This window comes from Camelus ferus, chromosome 17 (assembly GCF_009834535.1).
Source record: "Camelus ferus isolate YT-003-E chromosome 17, BCGSAC_Cfer_1.0, whole genome shotgun sequence".
In the NCBI taxonomy this organism is placed as follows: Eukaryota; Metazoa; Chordata; class Mammalia; order Artiodactyla; family Camelidae; genus Camelus; species Camelus ferus.
This window is the reverse complement of record NC_045712.1, coordinates 4503423-4531348: the sequence shown is the minus strand read 5'-3', so window position 1 is coordinate 4531348 and position 27926 is coordinate 4503423. Positions and strand designations below refer to the sequence as shown.

Genomic DNA, 27926 nt, shown 5'->3' with positions numbered 1-27926 from the left:
AAATTGTTACTTTTGCACTGAGAAATTCCATGAGAGAAAAAGGGAACACATATGGTCTGGAGGAGACAAGTCTGTCCAGTTATTATAGAACAATGACCTTAGAAGCTTGGTCATGAACCAAGACACCCACTTCTCTTGGCCAAAATGAAATTTAAAAGATTGCATGGCTTATAAACTTCATCTAAAATCAAGTGCTGCTGGTGCATTTCTGAAACTTTTTTAGAGTTTCAGGAAGTTCTTTTAAGTTAAGTTTATATACTTTCCTCCTTTATTCTGCCTCCAGCAATCTTTAGGATTCTAGGAAAATAGAAATAATTCCCATGGCTATTTTGCATGTCAATTTTACCTACTAAATTTCTACCACATTTTGCTGTGAGTAAATAACCAGACTCTTCTTATTTGGATTGTTCTCATTGAGCCAGTGTATTCTCCTACCTCAGGCAATTTAAACTTTCACAAATGGAACTTCTACAAATGGCAACTGATGCATAAATATTAGCTATTTAGGCTATCTTTATAGAGCACTGCCAAATAAAATATCTCCTGGGCTTTGCCCTCATTACAGGATGTTGATAAGCAATCAGATGGTAAAGGGCAATATTTGCCATGAAATTATACACTGGGTTGAATCAAACAATCTTAGAATATTAGAGCTGGAAGAAATTTAAGGGTGATTTCTAGGTCAAACCCTTCCATTTTCATGGGAGGAAGCTGACAATCAGTGTGATTATAAATGAAACACCCAAAATTACTAAGCTGGTTAAGAGAAAGACAATTGTAGCAGTGTCTCTAGATTCCCAGTTTAGTCTTTTTCTTCATAATACTAGATTGTTTGATTGTCAAATGCAAACTAAACACATACTCAATGAATACCTATGAGCCTTACATTACATACCACTCTATATATTGTGAGCAAGTGCTACATACGGTTTTATCTTCAAGGTAAGCTATGGAAATGCTGGCAATATAATGCAGCCTTTGATAAATACAAGGCTCATGGGGTATACATCATGCCAGTTTGCTCTAGAGTCTTTAAGAAAATGTTCATATAAATTCAGGATGAAGAATGAATATAACAGTCAGATGATTCTGGTTGCAAGACACAAAAATACAACACAAACTGGATTAGGAAAAAGTTTTGTCTTATTGACTCACATCTGGGATTTCCGGGTTTTAAACATGGAGAGGAATTTCATAATTTCATGATGCCACGTATGAGTATAGGTTCTTTAGATGGAGAAACATGCCATAATAACACTCAGATATGTGAAACTGGGATGCACGAAGCAAAACTCCTATTTCCTATAGAGCCAACTGAGAGATGGGGCATGCAGGGAAGCACACCTGGGGACAGGATAACAGCAAGCTGGGACTTACATATGTCAAGTATGTAAGGACAGGATAATATCAGCTTATGTATGGCAAATAGGGAAGGGTTAGCTGGATTTTGAGGACTTCCAGGACATTGGGTATTTTGAATAATTCTACCAGCTCTAGGAAAAAGGGCTATTCTTGGTTGTTAGATAACTGGAGGCCTCTGGAAATTAGGCTTCTGTGGATTACAAGCCAGAAATGTTACTGCCTTATAAGGGAAGTAGTTGGGGTGGGGTCTTAACAAACTGTCTACCAAAGGGAATTGGGAGTTTTTAGCCATGTCTTCAAAATTGGGTCAAGACAGTACCTGTGAAATGTCATATTACATTGGATCAACAGATTTATATCTTAGCAACTTTACTATCCTAATATTATTGACAAAAGTCTTGGCTTTGTTGTCATGGGTTTGGCTTAGGTCACATGCCCATAAAAACATTGCAGCCAGGGGAATGAATTCCTGATTGAAATATTGTTGGTCACATCCTCATCCCTGGCACTAGGAGGGAGAAGAAATATCACTCTACTTCTTTGGACTGAGGGTGTGTAGGGAGATGGTTCCTCAAAAAAAAAAAAAGAAAGAAAAAGAAAAATGAAAAACAAAAAAAGACAGGGCTTTTATCAGAAGAGGGTGGCAGAACTGCTCAGTTGTAAAAAAAAAAAAATAATGAATGTCCATCAAATAAGTAGATAATTATAAGTTATAATTAATCTTGTAAACTAGGAATTTTGGGGAAGAGCGGTACTGTTTCTAGTTGTGGCATTATATTTGTGTAAACAGATCCTCTTCAGGGAAAATAAGGATGTATGGTTATGTCACCACCACATGGTTTTTCAGAGAGCTGTAGATCCTAAGGGGGAATTCTATGCAAGTCAAAAAGCATCCATATGGAGATAATGTACGATGCATATGCAAAGTGAATAGAGAGTAGATCTGTGAGACTAGCCTGGAAGTATTTACTGAGAAATCTGACTGGAAAAGGACAGAAAGAAATTCATTCTATATGACCTTGAACACCATTCAGAAGACTTCAGATGTTGATGCAATGGAGAGTGATCAAAGGTTTTAAAATACTTGCATAATTGGACCAAATCTTTGTTTTAGGAAGATATTTTTGACTTGCAAGAAAATATATCTCCACTAAATTATAAGTTCACAAAGCATCTTATCATTTGATATACAATAATTTTATCAAATTCGATGAAGGTGAACTTTTTCTATACTTTTTTTGAGATTATGACTTTTATGAACCTTTTACTAGATTTCTCATTTGGAGTAAAAGCCAAACAAACACTTTATCTTGATTTCATTTATGATTGGAAACCTTAAATGTCAAAGTAAATTAGAAAAAATTATGATGTAATTACATAGGAAATATATGTCTCATACTTGAAAAATAAGACTTGGAGAAATTAATTTCCTGTAGAAATTTTGTAGCACAATATTAATTTTAGTTATAGTAACATTAGAAAAGATAATGTTCCTAATGAATATTATCAACAATATTGATAATAAACACTTAAAAAAATGTATGAAATGTATCAAGTAAAATCTGAAAACAGAGTGCAATGACAGGCAACTCCTATCAGATATTAAATATATTAAAAAGCTATAATTCTAAAAATATTAGATAGCTTAAAGGCATAAGCTAATAAGAATTTAGTATATTATATGATTTGTATTCCAAATTAGTAGAGAGAACAAAAAAAGATTATTCACTAGGTAGGGCTAAGATAATAATTTTAAGCCAACAAATAAAGCAGAGAAAATATCTTCACTCAAATTTTATATCAGAAGGAAGTTTCACACAGTTTAAAAAGTAAAATGGAAGGACACAATTATAAAAAAAACTTAAGAAAAATCAGATGAATCTTTTTATGGCCTAAGAACAGTAAAATACTACTGGAACATGAAAAGCAAAGAACAAACTTTTAAAATATATTAATTTCTGTACATTAAAAAATCTTCTAGATACAATGGCAAATAGGAAATTTGTTGCAATAAATCTGACAAAGTTACAAAAAAAAATCTATGAAATGTATAAAATCAATGTTAATATATATAAGATAGAACAATATTTCATCTTATTCCTAATGGTGTAAAATAAAAAATAAAGGCCAAGAATAGAATTGTGAGAATTAGGTTATTATGTTTTTAAACCTCTCTAACATTTCAAAAAACAAATGAATTTAAAATTATACTCATGAAAGTGTTAATTCACATGGAATAGATTCAGTTGGATCACATTCCAATCCATTAACCACTACAGCAAATTTTACAGCAAATTACATGTATATCTAAGGTGTAAATTGAAATTATTAAAATAGGAGCTGAAATTATGGAAACTTTGCAAAATACACGTATATGTAAAAGTAGACCTTTAGGTTACTTTATTTGGATTAATAATATTTTAATATTAAATTGAACCAATATGCAATAATTCACATACGTTTAGAATATGCATGCTTGTATATTTCTCATTTCATGACTATTTTGTTTTTTTCAGACTCTTATGATACTGACTGGAAGACAGACATTTTTTTCTGGCTGACTGTATGGGAGAAATTTTGACCTTAAGAAGTGGAAATGAGGTTGCTATGGAAACTGGTAATTCTGCTGCCACTCATAAGTGCTTGTGCAGGTAAAGTGTTTTTTATTATGAGTTTTGATTGATAATATATTGGCATTTTATTTTTTTTCTACAGGTGAAGCAATTTTCAAATGTATAATACGTTACTTAAATGACTAAATGATCAACAAAATTGTGAAGGTCATCTCTATGGATAACACAGGGAGCTTAATTCTTGAAAAAATATATCAAGCACTATTTTTAAACAAAACTAAGATTATTTCGATTATAAATTGTTAAACATGAAATTTCTACACTAAAATAAGTGATTAAATAATTTTTGTCATCAGTAAACAACTGAAGAATATTTCTTTTCTATTTCCTTTCCAGTGAAATTTTTAACATTAAAATTGAAATATATATTTTCCCTCAAATTTAGCGTTCGGTATGGAAGAAAAACTGTATTAATATAGAAGAAAAAGTGATATAGAATGTTATGTCAGAACTAGAATAACTTCAGAAATGTTTTTCCTTTCCATTTCAACAATACATTCATTCATTCAACCTAAATATATTGATGTCTATGTATCAGTTAGCTTCGTCTATGTAACAAACCATCCCAAATCTGAGTGGATTAAAATAATAAATTACCCTGTATTTAGTTGACAAGTCTGTAGCTTGACAATTTAAAATTGGCTCAACTGGGCTATTCCGTTGGTTTTGTCTGAGTGTATTAGATCTGTGGTTAGCTACTGGGTCACATGGGATCAGGCTAGCCTAGGAAGTTCTCAGTGATATAACTGGGATACCTATGCTCTGGGCCAAGTATTCTTTCAATCTCTGAGAATTGGGCTCCTTTACATAGTGCCTGATCAGGGTTCCAAGAGAAATCAGAAGTGTGCAAGATTTCTTAATATCAAGGCTTGTAACTGACACAGTGTTATTTGCACTGCATTCTTTTACCCATTCCAAGTCACGTGATCAATCCAAATTGAATGGATATGAAAATATACTCAGTCTCTTAATAGAAAAGCTACAAAGTTACAGTGTAAATGGGAATAATAGCAGATCTTTTTGTAAATAATCCACCATAGTCTGTTAAGGACATGGAAGAATTCTATTCTGAATTGTAAAGCTTACCTCTGGTGAGTTGCCAGTTGTGGATGTCATCTGGGTCATGTGGTTGTAAGAGCAGCTCTTCTACCACATCATACTGCTTTCCATCAGCTGAGGTAATGAGTAGTATTGAAGTTTCATATATTCATAACAAAGCCCTAATATATTGGGAGAAACAGGAACAACCATAGTAACTTACAAGCCAGAAACACAGTAATTATAAGATATATATTAATAGAAATTCCAAGAATTGGAAAGATAATAATCTTAAAAAGCTATGAGAAGGCTAAAATATGCAGAAATCAACCATTAGAATCAGAAAACCATATAAATAAAGGTATTTTCACTTCTAGAGAATTCACTGGCAAGAAGTGTTAATCATATTTATTCAAAGTTATTACACTATTTTGATCTGAGTCACTTTTAACTCTCTGTAACAAAAAAATCAGAGTTAAATAACAATGTATTTTTCATAGATGAAAAAACAGCAGTCATCAAGGTGCCCCCAAATTATACATATGTGAATAAGAACTATATCCCAACCCTCAAATTTCAGCTTCCTATCAAAATTTAACTTTAACATTTTGCTCTTTAAATATCTATATTGAATCAGCATAGTATCCCTCAAAGACATTTTATGTTAAATTAAAATAAATTATTATTCTCGGTGCATGTAACAGATCTGAGAAAGTCTCTAGTTCTTCTGTTAAGTTTTATTTATCTAAATTGGATGTGATTCAATATGTCCTTTTCCTTTATCCTAAAGGGAAAAAATAATCATATATCCCAGGTGTACAATTTCTTTGTGAAAGAACAGATTGTATCTTTTTTTTTAAAAGCCATAGCTATTTAAATAACATAATCTGAGTTAAACATTGCCCCAGAGGTAAGATGCTGATAATTATAAACATGAGAGCATTGCTTTAAATGTTTGTTTTTTAGAGATTTCATGGTGTCTCTCTCTACTTGCAGGTACTATGGTAGTTTAGAAAATTAGATTCCCTAATGATATAGTGCTATTTCTCTCTCTCTCTCTCTCTCTCTCTCTCTCTCTCTCTCTCTCTGTGTGTGTGTGTGTGTGTGTGTGTGTGTGTTGTGTGTGTGTAGGTATAATCTTCTTTGTTTTCCCAAGACTTAGCTTTGTTTTGTACTGAAAAACTACCAAATCTTTCACAATTATGTGTTTTTTCCTTTCCATTTTTACTGTTACATTCTTTTCAAAATGTTGACATTTTAAATCTCTTCAGATTCTAAATTAAAATTTAAAATTTTGCCCCCAGTCTCTCCTGTATTTTTTTCTTTTAATTAACTTTACTTCTTCTAACATCTTTGCTATGGACATTGGCCCTTAAACCTTTACCATGAGCTTTAATCTATCTACACAAACATTAAGGTTCTGGAACATTTTTGAAATGATGAGTATTAAGAGTTCTATTGTTCTATTTCAGTATTTTTAAAATATTATAAGAAAATCAAGATCCACTTAATTAAGAAACATGGTTGCTAGTTATACTTTTTAATTACTGCATTAATGTATGTGGTAGGCTACATAACTGTCCCCAAATATATCTAGGTCCTAATAGCTAGAACCTGTGAATTTTACATTAAATAGCAAAATGGATTTTGCAGATGTAATTAAGTTAAAGGTCTTGAGATGAATAGATTATCCTAGAATATCTGAGTGGGAAATCACAAGTTCCCCTGCAAGAGGACGCCAGAGGGGGATTTGACACAGAGCAGAAGGCTATATGAGAGAAAGAGGAGAGAGACTTGAAGATGCTATGCTACTGACCTTAAGTATGTAGGAAGGGATCATGGGCCCAGAAATGAGAGGACTGATGCTCCAGAAGCTAAAAAAGGCAAAGAAACAGATGTTTTATCCTTTGGAAGGAGTGTAGCCTTATGGATACCCTGGTTTCCATCTTGTGAAACTCATTTTGGACTTCAAACTTCCAGAACTGTGAGAAAATGAATGTGTGTTGTTCTAAGCCATCAAGTAGCAATTTTTAGAGAAGCCATAGGAAATGAATACAGTATGTTTCATCCTCACTAACCTTCAAGCTTTGGAGAGCCAGGACTGTATCTTCCTGGCATTTGGTAGAGATTCAGTAAATATTTGTTGAATGAACAAATGAATGAATTAGATTTGGTGTTTTTGGTACTATTTGTAACATCATTAAGTGGAGAAAATTTAGCCATATAATTTCCTCTAAGGAACAACTGGTCCATTCTATCCCTATACCACTGCCCCTCTATTATGATGTTATTATTATAGAATTTTAGATATGGAACTCCAGTAACATTTAAAAGTTTCAAACTATGCCCTATTTGAATGTAAACTCCATGAGAGCAGAGATTTCCATCTGTTTTTTTTCCTGTTTCTCCATCACCTAGCAGATGGTCTGTAAATAGTTATCAAATGAATTAAATAAAGCAATTCCATTCAATTCAACAGATAGTTTAAGTGTTAAATTGATTGAGATGTGCCAGGCACTGAGCTAGATTAGCCAATAAGAGGGCTAATGGTCCCTGCCCTCTTCAGACAACAGCCTAAAAATGGAAACCAGCAAGCAAGTCGATAATTTCAATAAAGTACAAGTTGCTATTTGAGTAACATAGTAGGGAGTACATAACATAGAAATGTTCTAAGAGGACACCTGCTGCTTTTGTCAGCCCTCAATCCATTTCTGTCTCCTCTGACAAGAATATTTGATTTTTATTGAGCAGCTACTCTTTCCTATCACTCATGTGGTTTCAGTGAGACTGGTACAATCTCATGATCAGTCAACAGGCATACTCCATCCTCCCTCACCATACTATTTGGTTCAGGATATATATTACATCTGAACAAATCCCTGGGCTTTTGTGAAAATAAAATGACAGAAAGATAATCTCTTTTTGCTGTTCTAGTTAGTATAAAGATGTACCAGGGGTCACTATGGAGGAAAAGTCCACTTGGAAATTTAGTAACACAGAGGCAGGATATCTAAGGGAAGAAAGGCACAGCTTCTTAACTTTATCTTTGGAACTTGAAGTAATATAAGCCAGTAAGGTGCCTTTTTTCCTATTTTAGTCTAATTTGAAATTCTGATCGTTGTGGTGGAAAGAATTTTGTCTCATACAGGTGAAAAATTAGTTTTTAAACCTTGTAGTTACCAGAGGGGAAAGGGGTGAGAAGGAATAAATTAGAAGTTTGAGATCTGCAGATACTAACTACTATATATAAAACAGAGAAACAGTAAGTTTAGCACAGGGAAACAATATTCAACATTGCAGTAATATATAATGAAAAAGAATATGAAAACTAATAAATGTATGTATATGTATGCCTGAAACATTATGCTGTACACCAGAAATTGACACATTGTAAAGAGACTATACTTCAATAAAAAATTTTAAAAATAAAAGTTGTTTTAATGTAAATCGGAGAAGATTAGTGAAGAAGTTAGATTAGAAATAGAATTCCACTTGGGAGAAATGTATACTCCCTGCTGGAAGTGAGGAACAGAGCAAATAAAGGAATGAAAAAAAAAGGCACAATTCTTTCTGGAAGGATAAAAAGCATCAAGAGGTTTAATACAGACTCAGAAGGTTGATTTTAAGCCCTCAAATTACTGGACCATCTATATGACTCAGAGTAGGAAAAAACATATACATTAATGGGATAACTGGACACCACATTAATAAATGGATAAAAACTTGTGATTCTTAAAATTTGGTAAATTTTAAGAAGATTTCAAAATTTAAGTTTAAATCTTTAAAAATTTGGTAATTTAAAAAATACTAAACACTTGACTAATAGGGTAAAAGCGATGATCAGCTAAATCTTGTGCTATATATGTTATGAGTTATTCGGGCTTAGAGATGGCACAGTTTTAAACCCAGGATCTAATTAAAGCTCTGTAGTTCTTAAGAATAGTGTCAATGAAGGTCAAATGGCTGTTTTTTTGGCTCAAACCTAATAAGAAATAGCAAATATCACTAGTTACAAGGAATTTTATTTCTATGACATTCAGTACTTACATCATCTTAAGAATTTCTGCCGAACAGATTCTCCTTTAAGTCTGTTATTTTTAAAAAAATATTATCATTTAAATGGTAGTTTTATTACCCATTTGGATTGGGTTTATGAAGCCATGTGGTTCATAAATGCAAGTGGCTTATCTGTGTGACATTTCTATTTGTTTTGCTATGGGCTGAACACTTCTACCCATATTTTATAAAATTATGATCTGAACATCTATTTGGTTAGTACTGAAAAAGTACTACTTATGAGAATGTGACTTGATTTTTCCATAGAGAAACTGAACAATTCAAGGAAGTGAATACAGAGCTAGTCATATTTATTAACAGAGAAGAATTAAAGGCCTCCTTTAGGCATTTAACTATTGTATTATGTCACCAGGGCCTAATGAGCTGCTTTCTCCCACTGCATTAATTACTTTTGAGGAATAAACTGAGACTAGAAATTATAAGATGTTGTTTCTGCCACTATTTTTATGTAAAGTCTATTGATAAATGTGGTTATATTATTGTCAAAGCTTCTCCCAAAATAACTGATTCTTAAAACTTGAATCAAACTGTTTTCAGGGATTACACCAATGGGGGGAAAAAAAAACCTCTTTTGTCGTGCTTTTACAAAGCTTGCCATCTTACAAATGGAGTAGCTTTAAAGTGACACTGGAGAAAATCTACTTCCTTCTAAATACTCATGATCAGGGGCCTGTGGTAAGGAGACACTGAAAAGTATTTATGATTGCTTGAATTTTACTCTATTTGAAACATAGCCTTCTATTGAATTGAGAAGCAGAGTAACTGAACTACCTGAGAAAGAAAGCCACAAGAATGGAAATATGCACCGTGACCAAGATTTCTTCAAAGAAGACGATGTATCACACAGCAAACCCATGAAAATTGGCAGATGTAATAAACCTGCTTTGCTCAAGGATTCCAGAAGCACATAATGGATATTCCTTTGGGTCAGAGTGTGATGAATATTGAGTACATCACAACCCACACTCTGCCTACGGTCTTGTTCAGATTTATTGTTAGCATAATAGCGCCTTTAGGAATGGAACACCAGGCTATACTTTTAAGTCAAGTGACACCTTTGTAATTTCTAATAGAGATGGTCCAATTTAGAAATGCTGAAAATACCATTTTTAGGCAATGCCTACTGATATAGGTAGTTGTATGATTATCAAATCTTTCCCCAATGTAATTGATTCTTAAACTCTAAATGAAATTGTTTTTTAAGACTGGTAACAACACATACAATTTTTTTTCTGTTTTGTCAGCATTGGAAGGAAATGATTGGTATGCAGACAAAACATTTCATAGGGAATATAGGCCCTTAGTAGAAGGGAATGTGGGAAACTGTGTTTTTAACTTGAAGTCTTTGACAAAAAGGCCTAAGTTTTCTATGGAGCTGATAGCATTAGGCAATTTTTTTTAATTTTAAGGGTATCATAAACAGCTATGCCACAAGTTGGAAATAGCATAGGTAGACTGATAAGAGTTTTTCTTCTACTTAAAACACTCCTGAGATTTAAAATCAAACTCCTTACCATGGCTAGCAAGACACTAGACAGAAATCTGATTTGTCAACCTCTTCCATCTTAACTTGTACTGAACTCCCCTTTTTCCATCGCACTAGAGCCATAATTCTTTCTTAAGCTCCCAGAAATATTAAGATTGTTCTCTGCTCAGGGCCCCTACACCTGCTGTTCAGCTGCCCAGAACACTCTTTTCCAAATCTTTCTACAACTATTTCTTTCCACTACACTCACCTCAGATCAGTCACCTCCACAGAATGGCCTTCACTTAGAATTCTTTGGAGGTAGCCAGCACCTGGTCCCAGCGCTGGCCCCGGTCACTCCCATCAACCTTTTGCACTGTCTTCAGTGCACTTGTCACTACCTGAAATTAACTTACTTACACATTTGTTTATTACTTGTCCATTTTCTTTCTACATCTAGTAGAATACAAGCTCTATGTAGGTAACACTATTTTTACTCATATATATGACTGCATTTCTCATGCCAAGAACAGTGCCTCACACATAATAAGCACTCAATAAATATTTTAAAATAAATGAATATATGTTTGACTTCTCCAAGTAAGCCACTAAGACTACTTGGGGCTAATTCAATGTTCGCAAAAACTTTTAGAATTTTACTGCATATTATTAGAATCCATTTTTAGGCACAAATGTTTTAATCACAAAATGTAATTTGGTTTCAGGTACTTTTTTGCTTTTAAAACAAATCATGATACAAAATGAACACATGAAGCTAGTTCTAATTTGTAAAGTGAACTAACACACTTCGCTCAGACACACTTGACCTACGCAGGCATAATTTTAGTGTTTGTGCAGGAAGTAGCATATTTAACACACAGCCAATGTTATTTTTATATTATTGGGGAGCAAATACCAATTGATATTGTGTCACAAATAATCTAAACATTTAAAACGTTTGATGGAGGAGGGTATAGCTCATTGGTAGAGCACATGCTTAGCATGCATCAGGTCCTGAGTTCAATCCCCAGTATCTCTGTTTAAAAAAAAAAAAAAGTAAATAAATAAAAATAAACTTAATCCCTCCCCCCCAAATAAAAGAAAACCTACGTTGTGTTTTACATCATGATTTATTTGTTCATTCATTTCCAGTTCTAGGGTTATCAGTGAAGTCAATCCCCCATTACCTCTGCCCGAGTCTTTTATAGTAGCCTCCTAAGACTTCTCCCTACTTCAAGGCATCCTCTACATCCTTTCCAAGACATAGCTTATTGACACAGACTCCTGGGCAGACAGATCTTCATCAAGTACAGCTGGTTTTGTCATTACTCTGTGTCAAGACCTTCACAGATCCCATTTCCTATGAAGTTCAAACTGTCTAATCAAGCATTCAAATTCAATTTCCTTCAACAAATATTGAAAGTTCTCCAATTAATTCAATTCCACCTGTGTTATGAGCCATGTCTTTCCTTACTCTCCTTCATGTATCCTTCACTTAAGTCAGATTGTACTACTAGTAAGATCTCGGCAGAATTTTTTTTTTAATTTCCAAGTCTTTCCTCATATGAATGACTCCACGTACACTGTCTTCCTTCAGATCAATTTACTCCTTCCTGAAGGCAAATCCAACTCTTCTCAGCCAAGTTCAGATGTAAGCTCTACTCTGAATAATCCTCCCACTAACCAATAATTCCCTTTCTCCTTAACTCTTCAGAGGAGTCATTCTATACACTTTGCTTAGAAGAGGTCATTTTTCTCAAATACATGCTCATTCTGAGAAGTATATGGTATTAGCTCTTATTGAAAATAAGTTTATAATCATGGAATACCATGTTGTAAAGGGAAAACAGACTAAGCTTTAATATTTGATTAGTTATACCTTATACCTAGTGTTCCATAGTTTATAAAGTGATTTATGTGTAGTAGTTCACCTGTGCTTGAAAGCAGGGAGGGAGGATTATTATCTTTCTTCTATAACTGGAGAATCTGAAATTCTGAGGTGCAAGACTCGTCAAAGACCATAGGACTAGAAAATGGCAGAGGTTATAATAAGAATTCAATACTTAGATGAAAACTTTATTCAGTATTTATTCAAGACTTTGCTTTCTGACATAAACTCAATTTTATATAATAGTTGACTCAAGTTGGTATCCATTGTGTGTAGAGGCTAGCTTCTGCTTAGAGTGTAATATGACTTAAAGAGTCTCCAAAATTTTAGTACCAACAAATAAAGAAGTAATAATTATAAGCATACAAACCCAACATATCTATATTTATATTATATACATTACGAAACACAAAAAATAAAAATTAACCAAAGTATTAGACAAAACAGGTATAGAATTTCTAATATTTTCTTCCCTCACCATAAATAGTTCATCTTGAATAATCTCCAGGTACAAACTCCTTAGTGGAGGAGTTGACAGGGAAACAGAAAACCATCTGTATTTACAGAAATTCTCAACTCACCAGATTAACAGAGGAATTTGGGGTAGAAATGCAGTCACAACTGCAAAACCATGATTCAAGCAAAAGTAGGTAAAACTGGGAAAAACAGATTCAATGTATTTTATTTCATGAAAATATAGGCAAACCTTAAGAACATCTTTGAAATCATATTTTTTTTTTCCAAATTCTGCACCTTACCCCATATTGGCTATGTGTCCCTCCTCCGTGGTCCCCTGACACCTTGCATATAACTTTTTTTTTTATTTTAATAATTGAAGTATAGTCAGTTTACAATGCTGTATCAATTTCTAGTGTATAGCACAGTGTTACAATATATATATTACAATATATATAATGTGTGTGCATGTGAATATACACACACATATATTCATTTTCATGTTCTTTTTCATTATAGGTTACTCAGATATTGTTTAAAATTGTAGATATATGTGCCAGTTACCTATAGCTGATTTTTTTGGTAACTGTATTATAATTCATTCCATCCTCTTTTACTTTTTTAAATAAATGCCTTAGTATATTTTAAACTAGTGTAAATTGACAGACCTTCCTAATCTATATGGAAACATTCTGGTTTTCAAACTTAGCTTCACATGGAGGACCTTTCAAAACAGTGTCAAAGTCCCACACTCCACAATTCAGATTTAATCACGTTCAGTTTGGTTATTGGAATTGAGTATAAATGTAAGTTCAATGAATTTTCACAAACTGAACTCACCCAATGTAACCAGAACTCCAATCAGGATGCAGACTGTGGCTGTTATCCTAGAAGGCCTGCCAATCACTGTTGAGACACAGGATAATCACTATCCGACTTCTAATCACATAGATTAGTTGTTCATTTTATATGTAAATTATATGCAATACAAAACTTATGTATAATCATATATACTTACTAATAATTTATTTAGCTAGAGATGTACTTCACCTGAATTATGGCAGCTCTTGAGTCCTGAGTGCTACTCTCAGGAATATTGTAAACAAGTTATAAAACACAGCCATTCTTCAAAGTTAAATTATGTTACCTTAAAAGTAAAATAATTATATTTAAAAAGGTAATAAATATTCAAAATCCATTACTTCCTAATTACTTTACTACATTTTACTATTATTTATGGTCTTGAGTGGTTTATATGTAGCATACCTATATGGTGGAAATACTGTTATCATGAAGAAGAACTACTATATGTCTCTTCCCAAATCCTCATTCACAGTGATGTCACATTTTTAGCTTGAAATCAGCCATGGGAGTATTTATACCATAGAAATTGGCAAATGCTACAAATCAGGGCTTGATTTAGTGCTGATGCTGAAAGAGTTTTCACTAATGAAATAATTTGTATGAGGGCAACAAATAGTTTAAGATTATATAACATATCAGATTTAATGATAATAAATTGACCTAGAATAGAGTTAATGTATTGGAATGCAATTTTAGGTATACTGGAATGCAACTCCAGCTGTCAAGTCACTGTTGAACTGCAACAAGAGATTGGCTAGGGATATAAGCATTTAGTAAAACTTAACAAAAGCCTTCTGTGAGAATAAATTGCCTTTATGGAATTTATAGTAAACAGGTTTGTATATTGTATTATTCTATTTAAATTGTCTGCTACATACTCACTGAATTAGTAAAACTGGTAACAAACATATATGTATATATATACATGTGCATAGGTATATAGATACACAAACACATGCATATGTATACACAAAAACTGTTTTCCAAAGAGGTGGTTGTTAAACATCTGATACTATGCTGCTTCACTGAACCATTTAAAAAACGTTTTAGCCATTTTTCAGTGGAAGTATACAATATTTACAGATTTATTAGGGACCCAGATCATGGTGACCTCATGAATATACATAATAGATAAATTATATATCAATATATTACATATCAACTTTCTACAGAGACGGAGAGAGATGATACTGTAATTGTTTTGGAGGGTTTTTAGCATTAATTTAGATTTTGATATTTTGTTTACCCTACAGAATTAGTGCTAATTTCAGGAACAAAGATATCAGATTTTGATTCTGCTAAAAAAAAAAAATTCAATCTGAAAATATACGTATTAGGCCACAAGAAAAACAGATGAACAGAATTTATTTCCATCTTCGTAATTAAAAAATCAAACTTGCATTTCCTAAAACTTGCAACTAACAACAGGTGTTGTCTGTTCACTTTGCCAGAAACTCACAGTGAAGAAATACGGTATATACAGAACTAAAGTCAGTATTTGCATAAAAAACAAACTCTACCTGAATGCTCTGACCAGCTCTGGCATCAGTTTTCAACCAGGAAACAATGACAATTTCTATTTCAAAAAAGGGCAGGAATATTTGTTTGTTTTAGATAGTGTGTTTTACCTGTATTTGCATGCTTGAGAATTAACAGAAAGCACTTGCATCAAAGGACACAGGGGTACTACATCTATGATGAGAGCTTTACACAGCCGCAGTGGTACAACTGGAAAGGGAGAGAGGTGCAGCCCCTCATCTTCTTCACTAAGTCTTATTCAGAATCACTGATAATTGAGGGAAGAGTACTTTCTGGGAGCAAATTATTGAAATCAACTGCATGGCCACAGCATTTTTTAATAAGTGCCAACTGTCCTTGCACTTCATACAGTTCCCATCACTAAACTGAATCCAAGGCCATGGGTGTAATTTGATATATCTAAGTTCATGGCCATGCACTCATGTTGCTTCTTACCCAGACTCACAGTCTATCTTAAATAGAAGCTGATTATTTGCCAAATGATTTGTTGCTGTGTGATGAAATATCTGTAAAAGCTGGATCATGTTTTGTGTTTGAGAACACATTTCCAGAGCCCAAAGCATGTGAGGACTGATGATGCAGATGGGCTGCTCAGAGAACTGGTTCCAGAAAAATCATCTTCTATTCAGCTGCCAGCTTTTTCTGTTTACTTCCAAGCTGGACATTCTACTCCTTTGCATCTGCCCATTGCCTATATTTTTATAACATCAAAATTACTCCAAATGAGGATGTAGGAATAGAAAAGAAATGAGATGCTGAAGAAAAGTGAGACCATGAACTATAATCTATACCTGGGGACTACCCTCTCAGATTATTTCCGTTTTGGCCCTTGATATAACTGGAGTCTGCAATCTCTGTACCAGCAGAGGACCACAACCCTTTCAGTCCTGATATTCAATGATTTTAGGATGCAAAGCATTATCCAATTTTACCATATTTTGACATAACATACGAAGACAACACCACTTCTTTCAGCTGAAAGGCTCTTTGGGACTCACCATGAATTATATTTATTCATCTTATGCTATCCCCTTGGGTAATTATGAGTGAATTGCTCTGTGCTATTCTTTCATCACACATTTTCTGATTGTTATTTTGAAATTATTTTCAAGAATATCATTGATAGAATTTGGTCACAGATGGGTAATAATTTTTAAAAGCTCTACTGCTGTCGTCAAGTTGTTGAATGCTACAATTCCATGGCTAAGGTTGTGTTATTCCCAAGCCCAGTTTTCAAAGTTCATTGATTAGTCTGCCTGTCTGTCAATGTGGTCAATTGGTTAATTCAGTGAGACACCCAGACACGCCAAACAAACTATTAATGTGAGGAGACAGCCTGAAATACATGTTTAGTGGCTGATGTGTTAAGAATGTAAACACTTAGCCAATCTATAATTGTTTGATTCTTCTTGATGTGCACTACTGCTTATTTTCATTAGAAAACTGAGTGATGATCAGGGGAAATCTAAATCCGGAGATAAGAAGCACCAACAAACTTGGCTTAGCTAAAAGTACGTTTCCGAGACTTCCCTTCCCTGCACGGCTCTAGATTGGAGTTGATTACAAAAGGGAAATTGGGTGAGATTCCAAAGATGAAAGTGACAAGGTTCCCTGAAAGCTACATGGAAGTAACTGTGCTGAGAGAGACATGTTGGTAAGCTGACAGTTAGCCCCTGTCTCCTTCTTCATATTGAGCTTTTCTCCCAGCTGCTGGCACTGATGATGAACAGCAACCCCAGGCCCACTTCTAGCTTCAGAGAAGACAGTCTACACAAAGTTATCCTCATGTCCACTCCAGCAGCTGGACTTGCGACCTTTCCAGATCCACTTGAAAGATCTGACCTGTCCACTTGCTCTGGTGCCCAAGAGGGCTTGTTGGTGATTTTACTATAATCCTTCAACTCCCACTTTTGGAACCTTAATACTCCAGTTTCTTTTTCAATTGTACAAGATCTCCTTCCCAAAATAAATCTTCTGTACTATATTATTATAGTGAGTTTGCTTTCCTGACTTAACCCTGACTAATACAATTCAAATCCATCATGCTTGGTGGGGGAACAACATCCAAATCACTATACTGTGGTTTCCCCTGGGATGTCTGATGAATGCTGAGGTTCTCAGGGAACTAGATTTTCCACATATAGTGTGGCTGGTATAGTGAATATATCCTTTGCAACTATTATCAAAGTATAATACTCAGAGTAGTGATTTTTTTTTTTTTTGTCTCAGCTTCTGTGTGTAGAAGCCTACAGTCTTCCCATGCCATTTAGTTCTCAGGTAGCAGTCCTTACTTAGCTGCTCTAACCTCTTTCACTATCCCCAAAAGTTCCCCAAGTTGCATGCTTTAACTAGAGAGTGTGCTATTTCACTACTTAAGAACAAAGGGCTGAGAGTACTTTATATCACTGTGCCTCTGGGTTGACTTACTGTTGATTTGACCATGATTTTTAGTGGTTTAACCCGAAGAAAGAAAAACGCAAATAAGTGTAGGAGGGTATCGAGCTGCAATAAGGTTATAGGGATGTTTATTTTTAATAGCGACATATACAGTGCTATACAGAATAGAGGATATTTTCACACATCATCTCCTTCACTGCTCATGACGTCTCCTAAGGTTATTGAAGGGCAGAGTTACGTGCCTTCCCGTGATTATTTGTGTAACCTGAAGGAAATGAACACAAACCAGGTGCTCACACTCTAGTGTTTGTTCCACTGAAACACGCTGGTACTCTATTGAGATGAGACCACTTGTTCCTCACATTCCCACTCTTATTACTCTGTTTTCTCTTCTCTTTACCCCTCACTTAGGCTGCTTGGGATAAGTTCTTACAAGTTCCTGCTAGTTCTTTACCTATTCCCCACACAATGAGATATGTATTGTTATTATTCCTATTTTAGAGATGAGGAAATCAAAGTTGTAGAAGGTAAATGACTTGCTCAAGGAAACACAGCAGATAAGTAACAAAAGTTGCATTTTAGCATAGATTGAGTTTAGAAATGACACTCTTAACTTACTGTACCAACTGATTCTGTCCACGTCCAACGTTAATCCTCAATGCTTTGTGATGATTCAGATTTTGACTGGATATTTAGCTCTTCAGAGATGCTGCAGATAATGATGAGAATTATTTTTATTTCTTTAGCATAAATTGTATTTAACAAAAGGCTAAAAATAATATAAAGAAGCTTTATTGTCAAGTTTCAGAGCTGAATTGGAAGTCATTCTGAGTAGCAGGATTTCAGTGAACTTTCTTTCCTCTTTGTACTTTTCTAAATTTTCTACATGAGTTTATATTATCTTTGAAATAAAAACTGATAAATTTTAAAAGCTGTGCTAATTAAATAGATGACTTGAGAAGCTGAGGCATTTTCCTCACCAAGCTAATCAGACAGCTGAACCATACCTTCCACTTTATTTGGTAAACCCTGACCACTCTAAATTTTCAGATACCATCAAGAATTTTGACTTTGATAAATAATCAAATACTTAGCTATTTTATGTTATTTTCTTAGAACTCTCAAGTTACATCTATTGCATATGTTAAAGTCATCTTAAGTTTTATTAGAAAAGAATACTTTTAATATTCTTATTCACTTACACTATTCAAAGTTCTTTAATTATACTATCATAATTAATCATCAAAAAATTATTAAGCAGAAAGGAAAGATGTTACTCTCAACATTACATAGACAAAAAATGAGTAAAGTAGGCTTAACAACAGAAATATTAACAATAACAGAACTGACTCTAAAACCCAGAACATCTATGTAGATTGAAAGCTTCCTTGGGAGAAGAAACACTTCTAGAGCCCTTTGGTTTTAAGAATTTGATATCCTAGGAAGATACAGATTGAGATCGTATCATAGATCATAATAACCGAAGTGAAACGTAAAACATCTGTATAAAACTGAAAGTATTTTCTTTCTATATCACTTGTATTATCCAGGCCCTAACACAAGGGAACACAGAATCAAATTAAGAGCATCGAAGGTTGCATACCCCATGACCTTTCCAATGTTTTTCCTCCTTTCCTTTCTCCTTCCTCCTATACAATGCCATGTTCTAAACACGGGCTTTGGAAAAGTTCATACCTGGGTAACAATCCTGTCTCTGCCCTCTGACAAGCTTCACACCTTTCTCAGCACCATCTCTTCACTTCATAATTGGTTTAACATATAGTTCATAGAGCGAGTTTTACACAATACTATTCATTTGTACAGATATGCAGAAATGCAATGTGCTTAGCACAGTGCTCAAAAAATGATAGCTAGTGGGATCATGGTAAACGTAGTGCTAAGAGCTGTATTAATACTAACAGCTGAAGTAGCTGCGATAGCCAACACCACTTACTGCTAGATTGTGTTTGCAGCTCTAAGGATGAGATCTTAAAACTCAGTCACATGTCTTTCTTTGATCCCTGGGCTTTGCATGGCTACTCCTCATTGCTCTGAATCAAATATCCCATATTAAAATGGAGAAGGGGATCCAGCTCCATCTTAATTATCAAAAGTGAATAACTAGATTGTGATGACCACAGAATAAACACAAAATTTAAATGAAGGAACCATTATAGGTGCCAGAAAGATTTGGGAGGAACTGAGAAAATACAAATACAGTAACCCAAAATGTCTCTTCAAAATTTTGGCTACAGAACCATTTAAGCTCCAATTTGTAAACCCGAGTTTCTCAACCTCAACACTACTGACCAGCTAATAATCAGATTTTGAGCCAGATGATTCTTGGCTGTCTAGAATAGTCTTGTGCACTGTAGCATATTTAGTGCCATCCCTGTCTTCTACACACTAGGTGCCAGGAACAACACCCTTCAAAGCAGTGAAAGTCAAAAAACGTCTCCAAACTCAAAAAGCCCACCGGAGAGCAAAAGTGCCCCCAGTTAGGGATGACTTCTGTATACTCTTGACTTGAGAACTCTCCTAATGTTAAGCAACCGTTAGTTATACTTTGTCTTCCAGCAAAGGCTCAGCCTCTGATTTCACACCATCCAAACCTACTGCAGTTGTTGAGGCTTCTGATCCAGGAACTCCTACCCACCTCCTATTGGACGGTCTCTCCATGGAGGTTGACAGCTGCTCCAGGACTTCTCCCATCAAACCCACTCCCCTTATTGCCTCTGGGAAGAGTAACCACACAAACTTGGCACTTCTCTCCCTTCCAACTATGCACCTACTTTCTCAGAGGTGCCTAATATTTTTCACTTCTCTGAATTCTAATTCACTCTTCCATAAATTCTCTAAGGCCCTCTAAAAACAGCAGGATTATATTGGCTTCTGCAGATACTACTAGTTACAAACAAATAAAAAACAAAGCAGGCTTTTAATACAAAAACAGTGTATTTGGAAGGGGAAAGATAAGAAAGAAGGGGACTAACAATGATTAAGCGTGTACAATGTGCTGGCTTCTAGATTACTTAGTATCTCATTTAATCCTTAGAGTAAAACTTTTAGATGAAGAAACTGAGACTGAGGTGGATTGTAACAATGTACTGTAAGTAAGCAGCCATTTCAGATTGTTCTGCCTGACTCAATACTCTGTGTTTACTTTAGTGTACCATTTCTAACAGTGTTTAGGAATTCTCGTGAAAAGTGGGGACAGCCTGCGGTGACCATATTTATGTGTTGTATGTGTATGTGTGTGTTGTGTGTATCTAACAACTTAACCCAGGCTTTTGAAATGTTAAGCATCTCACTAAAACCCTGAATCAACTATGTCCCAGAGGATCACAGAGCACAGTCAGATTTCTCAATAAGCAACTCTTACACACTTTGGAGAGAAGGCAAGTTTCTATCTACAGACCTGTCATGAGGCAAGCTGTCTCTTTTTTAAAACGATTTAGAGGCATCTGGCCTCCAGTCTGCTAGTCCGTTAATGTCTCACTTGGCTATTCATCATCAGAGGCAGGAATCTCTGCCCATTTCACATAAGGTACGTGTCTTCCTTCTGGAAGATCTTTCTCCAGAAGCGGATGAGTTCAGGCCAAGGTCTCTGCTTGCAAAACAGAGACAGAACTCAGCACTATTTATATCACACTCAAACTGACTCAGTGCCATTGCTCATTTAACCTACTTGTCTTCCTATCTGGAGATGTTCATTTCCTTCTGGCCTTACTGCCAGCTGTGACATCTCTCCAGGAAAATCTGACAGAGAGGACATTTTTAAGGATCACTCTATTTGTTTCATCCTGAAAGAGTTTAACATCTTCACCACAGTTATAGGCAGTGGTTATATATACTTCTTTGCAGTAGGAATTAATCAGTCCAGTTCTGTTTATTGCATCTCTGGCTTGTTTAGAAATCCATCCCTTATCCTATATGCTCTTACCTCATCTGGCAGTTTGCATAGACTTCATTGTGAAAACTCCAGTAAAAATAACTCCCCTTACTAACCTTTTCAACATGTGCCGAATATTTTGCTAACTGATTTACAGGAATGACTTCATTTAATTCTCAGAAATTTCTAAAGGGAAATAGGCATTATTATCCCTATTTTAGACAGAAGAAATCAATGAAGAGAACTTCAACAGCCCTTAAATTTCACATAGCTAGTCTGTGACACAGGTGTGATTTGAACCCAGATCAATCTAATCCCCAAACCCAAAGTTGTTCCACTTTGTTACACTGCCTTCCTGTGAATTTCTGTTGGGATTATCTTTTATTGCTTGACTGCTAATGTTATTTCCATCTTCATTTTACTTTGCGGTTGACAAAATGAATACATCTGCAGAAACTTCAAAAACATGGAAATTGGATTACAAGCAGAATAGTCTCTAAAAGTGCCCATTTCTCATTATTGTTCTTGTGGAAGGCACCTAGAAAAACGGACTAGATGAGTATTCTAATCTCAGATATGACACTACTTGCTCCCACCAGAAAAACTGTGTTACTTCTCTAGACTTCAGTTTCTTTATTTGTAAACTGATGGGATTAGACGTAAGAATTCTTGATTCCTTTCTATCTCTGATATTCTACGATTTTCTGTTGCATAGCATATTTCTGCCTCACACAGGGCTTACAAAATCTACTGGAGGAAATACTAGTAATAGGAAATTCTACATTCATTGCTACTTAACTTTGTGCTCATTCAAATATCTCCACAGTGCCTCTCTCCAGAGATTCCAAGCACTTACTTAATTTAATATAGCCCTTTATAAAATGGGTCTTCTCTGAAAGTCTCAGCTTGAGGCATTTCTCTCGTGCCCACACAATACATTTGCTTTTGCAAAGGCTTTATTTTTTCTCCTAAGAATTCCCTGTTCATTTAGCTACAGCCAGAGGTAAAAAGCTAACAAATCTGTAATCTCTTCCGAGGCACCCAATTTACTAAATGTCTTTTAATTGGCATGGGAGCCTGCAGAACACCCTCTGAGAGGTAATGAGAAGAATTATTTCTTTAAATACAAAGATATAGTGGACCTATTTTCAGATCAAATCTTTTCACGTGCGGCAGAATGGACTCTACCCCAAGCTACATTATTTAGCTATGTCTCGTGAACTTTCAAGATTTCCTATCATAAACATTACCCTGTCAGGTTTTCTGTCATAAATGCAACCCAGCAGTTTGAGCAATGGTAATGACAACCACCAAATCCTTCTCTCTTTTTTCCTTTTTCCTTTCCAGATTATAATTGTGGTAGGAAGTGTAATTAGTAAGTATTTGTGTGGACTTTGGAGTCCACGGCAATCTCATGAAATCTCAGTCATCCATTTAACAACTGTTGGTCATGTGGATTCTGCTGTTCACTTCTATTTCCCCAGTGCCTGAATCTGTGAGGGGTAAACAGCATGAACCCGATGAATAAAATTGCACTAAGATACCAAGCATTGTGCTATTGATAAAGTATGAGCAAAACTGACATGGCCCAATCCCTACAAAGCCTGTAGTCCAACGATTGTTTATTCTTATAAAACACACACAGAAACAGAGAAGCACGCACACACACCTGTGATTAGTGCCCCAAGAGACACATGTCTTTAAGAGCCTATCACAGGAAATCTCACTTTGGAAAATTCAAAGACTACTTTGAGGAATTCACTATCTAAAATCTGAATAAAAACTGACCATTAATTAGACACAGTGGAGAAAAGGCATTTGTGATGTAGGCAAAAATAAAACCAAAGAAAACTACAGGGGAGGAAACACAGGTAGCTCAAGGCCAACAGAAGGTAATGTAGATAGTAATACGATGAACAGCAGGAGAGACAGTAGGGAGAGTCAAGGACCAAACCTAGCAGGACTTTGTAGGTCCTTTTATAAATTATTAAGGATTTTTTCCTTTGTCCCAAAAGAATATATTGGTTCAAGATTTTCTAGATGGAAGGGTGAGGTAGTATAGAAAAAGAGTGGTTTCAGGGGAGACAACCACGTATGACCATTGATTCATCAAGTAAATGGAGAATTTAGAAAACAGAAACCTACAGGTGTGATGACAAGTGTGTGATGTGATACCTTAATTGAGCTATATCTATTTATTTAAGAGATAGAGAATAAAATTGAATTTACTGTATGAGCAATGTAGAAACAGAAGCAATGAGTATAGAAGCCAACATATAAATGCTTAGCTTTGATGGGGGTTAAAAAATTTATAATTTATTAGGGGATAAAAGATACTATGCATTATCTCAAATTAACACTGCACTGATTACTTCTTCATTATAAACAGAGAAAGAGACTTCCACAGTGTCAAAATGTGCACAATCCACCCCTAACACTGATCTTGAAGAAACTACTATACAGTTCAGATTGGGGAACTTTCTCCATGGCCCAAGTTCTTCAAACATATCAATGTGATCAAAGTAAAAAATGATGGAGAACTGCTCCAGATTAAAGGGAACTAAGAGATTGTATTGATAATGTGACATTGATTTGATCCTAAAAAACAAAATCAGATATAAAAAAATACACATTTTTGGGCAACTGGGTAAATTTTAATATAGGTTGTAATGAAATGTATCTATATTAAATTTCTCAATAGTGATAATGTTATAACCATTGAAGGATAATATCCTTTTCTTAGCAACTAAATGCTGAGGAATTTAGAGATGAAATATGATATTCTGCAACTTTCAGAGCAATTAAAAAAATCCTTGAACTGCATTTTTACTTTCATTTATTCCATTTCCAGCACACATAATCTCCTAGTCTAGATTCTTCCTTCATCGTTGATACTGTATTTTTCATTTCTAATATCTCCAGTTGATTTTCTCCTTCTATCTGTTGAAATTACCCTGCTGATGTTGCATATTATCTGTGTTTTCCACTAGAGCTTTAATATATCAATCATAGTTATTTTAAGTTCTATTTGTGATAGTTCCAATATCTGCGTCATATCCGATCCTGGTTCTGTTGATTACTTTGTCTCTTGGTAGTACAGGTAGCCTTCACCTTTAGGAGTTCACCTTATGTCACTTCAATTTTATGGAAGACCTACATTAGAGCCAGAAAGTGAGAGAGAATTTCTGTTCTTTCTGAAGCCACCAGGCCCACATTCTTCCTTACCAATCTGTTACCAAGTAAACAAATGCTAGCTTATCCTCTCTCCTTGTAGCAATGTTTTTATTTTTTAGATTTTGGGCTGGTTGGTATTTCTGGGATCTCAGCTCTCTGATTGGTCAGAGGAAAGCTGTAAATTTGCAATTTGTCTAGTTATTTTTTATTTTAAAAGTTGGCATAATATTTTCTAGCTCTGTACATCCTAGGCAAAAACTGGGGGTCTTTGATAAATGGTTTAGCCAAAACCACTTTGCTAAATGATTTAGCGAAAAAAAAAAAAGGAAAGAAAGACACAGAGAGAGTACACCAAAAAAAGAGAGCAAGAAAGCACAAATGTGGCAAAATATTAATAATCGGTAAATCTAAGGGAAGTAAATATGGGTATTCATACTTATCTTTCTATTTCTGTGTTAACATGTAAGTGCTCAACTAACTACTTTAAATGTAATTAAGACATAATCTGTGGAATGATAGTATTATATTACCCCAATCAAAATGGGTGAATCAATTTGTTTCCTAATTTGACATTGTCACCCTAAGATACCACTCCTACTTATTCTATTTTAAAGATGGATTTCTACTAAATCTTTTATTTTTTCTCTCTCAGCAATGTTTCAAATAAAATAGAAGTGGTTTTGCATAGATCAATCACTTATTGAGGGAGTCAGCAAATTGGAAAGAACATTAGATTTGGAATTAGGAAAAAGAGGCTTAAGTGCAAGCTTATTCATTTAACAAATATTTATGGAGATCTTACAATATTCTATTGATTGTCTTAGAAGCTTGGAGGAAAACCATAGTCTGTTGCCTATTAGTTGTTTGAACTTGAACAAATTTATACTATCTTAACCTTTGTCTACATCTCTGTGAAGTATGGATGACAATATCTACCTCATTTGTGAGGGTTAAATTCCCTGGTAGATGCTAAAGCATTTTGTGAATCATAAATAAATTACCCAAAGCATATTATTATAATTCTCTTCTAGTTTTTTTTTTTCCACTTGTTATAAGTATTCTTTTGACTCTCTCCTCTACATTTCTGTAATGTCCTTGGCCTTTGTTTCCTACTTTATTTTATTACAGCTGCTTACAACATTATAGCCATTTACAACTTCATGTAAATCAAAACCATGAATTTCAGCAAAGGCAACAATCCCTGACTAGTCTGTGACCTTTTTCCCTTTGATCCTGGCATCTGAAAGCTTTTTATACATTTTAATTCTCTTCATTTTAATAGTTCTGTGAAGTAGTCCTATTTTCTTTGACTGATAAGATCAATGAAGGTGACCTGATTTTCTCCAGAGATGTACAATGAATAAAACACATTCCCATACACACTCATTTACCCTTATCCTATAAAGGGGGAGAAAAAATAGAAGCCGCTGTCTCTATATGGAGGTCATATTAGGAGGAAATGAGTTCTCAAATATTGTGATTATACATGCATTATCAAATAATGCAAGCTGCTTTATTTATCATTCCAAATCTTTGGTTTTTGAGATTTCATCTTGTTTTACAAAAAAAGAAAAAAAAAAGAATGTAAACAAAAGTCTTTACAACAAGAAATATAGAGTTATTTTTGTTTTGTGTTTTAAGTGCTCTGATAATACAAACATTTAAACTTTTAGGCTACATCTTTCTGAGACACTAATTTATACATAGTTTTAAGCATTGTGTATATGTGTATCTCCAGGTATTATGTTTATGCAGTTCTGAGTTTGCAAGGTGACTTATTTCTAGCTAGGTGTGTGCCTTGCACATAGGGTACTCTATCCTTGTGATTTGTTTGTGTCATGTTAATGATTCATGGCTTAAATAGCTGGGCTATTCATGGGTGTGGAAAATTGATATTTGAGAGCATTTTATTCTGCTCAGTTGGGCTTATTCTTTATAAAGAATCCAAACAATAATAACATTTACAAAAGACTACTGAATAGAATATTCAATGTGTACTTATTCCACATAATCGTGCCCTTCCACACACTCCATAGCAAAACACCCTTTCTGCCCTTCATCAGCCATCACCCCGACAGCCCCACCAACATCAAGCCCATCACCACAGTAATCACCCCAGGAGATCTTCTTACTGCTTTTCAAAGCTTTATACTTTCAAGGCAGTCAATTTATACTGGATGATTCTGTCAATCTATATACTGAATGATTCTGAGACATTTTTATATTCATTCATTCTACTAATCTCTCAACAATCATTCCAAGCTACTCTTCTAAGATTTTTGTTCAGGAATGGTAGAAGAATCTACTCATTGTTTTATCCTAATACCCCAGAGAGACAAAACAACATTAGCATTCTTTAGCATGTATGTACTTTTAGTAATTACATTTCCCCCATTAGAGCCAGAGTCAGACAATGATCATCTTCCTTCTCCAGTTTTCAAAGAGGTACTTCAGTGGATGGACTTTTTCCATATTTGTTTTCACAGTCCTTGAGAAGCGAGTTATGGAAGACAAGTGTAGTGTTTTCTGAAGTCACTAGAGAACTATAGCTATTCAGTAGTTCATTTTGAGCAAGTCTTCTTGATTTTTTTTAATTCAAAATAGTATCATCATTCTGAGCAAGGATGGCAAATATGTAGTTATAGCAAATATTCTCTTAGTTTAAAACACAGCCTTAAGATAAAGGCAAGCATTTGCTCATCTGCTATTGCCATTTTCTCTGGCTTTTTTGTTTTTAACCTTTAAAAATGTAACTCTTATACGAAGTGTGTATATATTTATATCACATATCACACATTTCATATGGGCAAAAGAACAGAAAATTGATGTAATATGCCTGAATGCTTGTGGCATAAAATTATATTTCAGTTCTAGCTATAACAGTGTAATCCAAATGAAATGTTTATCATGCGTCTGTGAATATTTTTTCTTGCATATATAATGTTGTTGCATGGACAATTTAATTTCTTACTTTAAAAGTAATCCTGGAGGAATTCATTCTATAGCTTTTCATAAGATACAACTAAAGATCAGCTCTGTAGGAGTCCAAGTTTAATGCATAAACTGTATTGTTTCAAATAATTATTTTATTTTAATTGTACTATTGACTTAATGTGCTGAAAAGCATTGGTATAATTCTCA

At 34.5% G+C, this 27926-nt stretch overlaps 1 protein-coding gene across 2 annotated transcripts in view; it reads left to right on the top strand.

Annotated features, from left to right (window-relative positions):
* The window catches only part of CNTN6 (contactin 6), a 256637-nt gene that overhangs the window by 46855 nt on the left and 181856 nt on the right, over positions 1-27926 (top strand). For both annotated transcript variants that reach the window (XM_032458065.1, XM_032458064.1), the window contains one exon: positions 3879-4013. In XM_032458065.1, the coding sequence (XP_032313956.1) occupies positions 3959-4013 (55 nt within the window). In that variant the 5' untranslated portion in view covers positions 3879-3958. The remainder of the gene's footprint in view (positions 1-3878; positions 4014-27926) is intronic.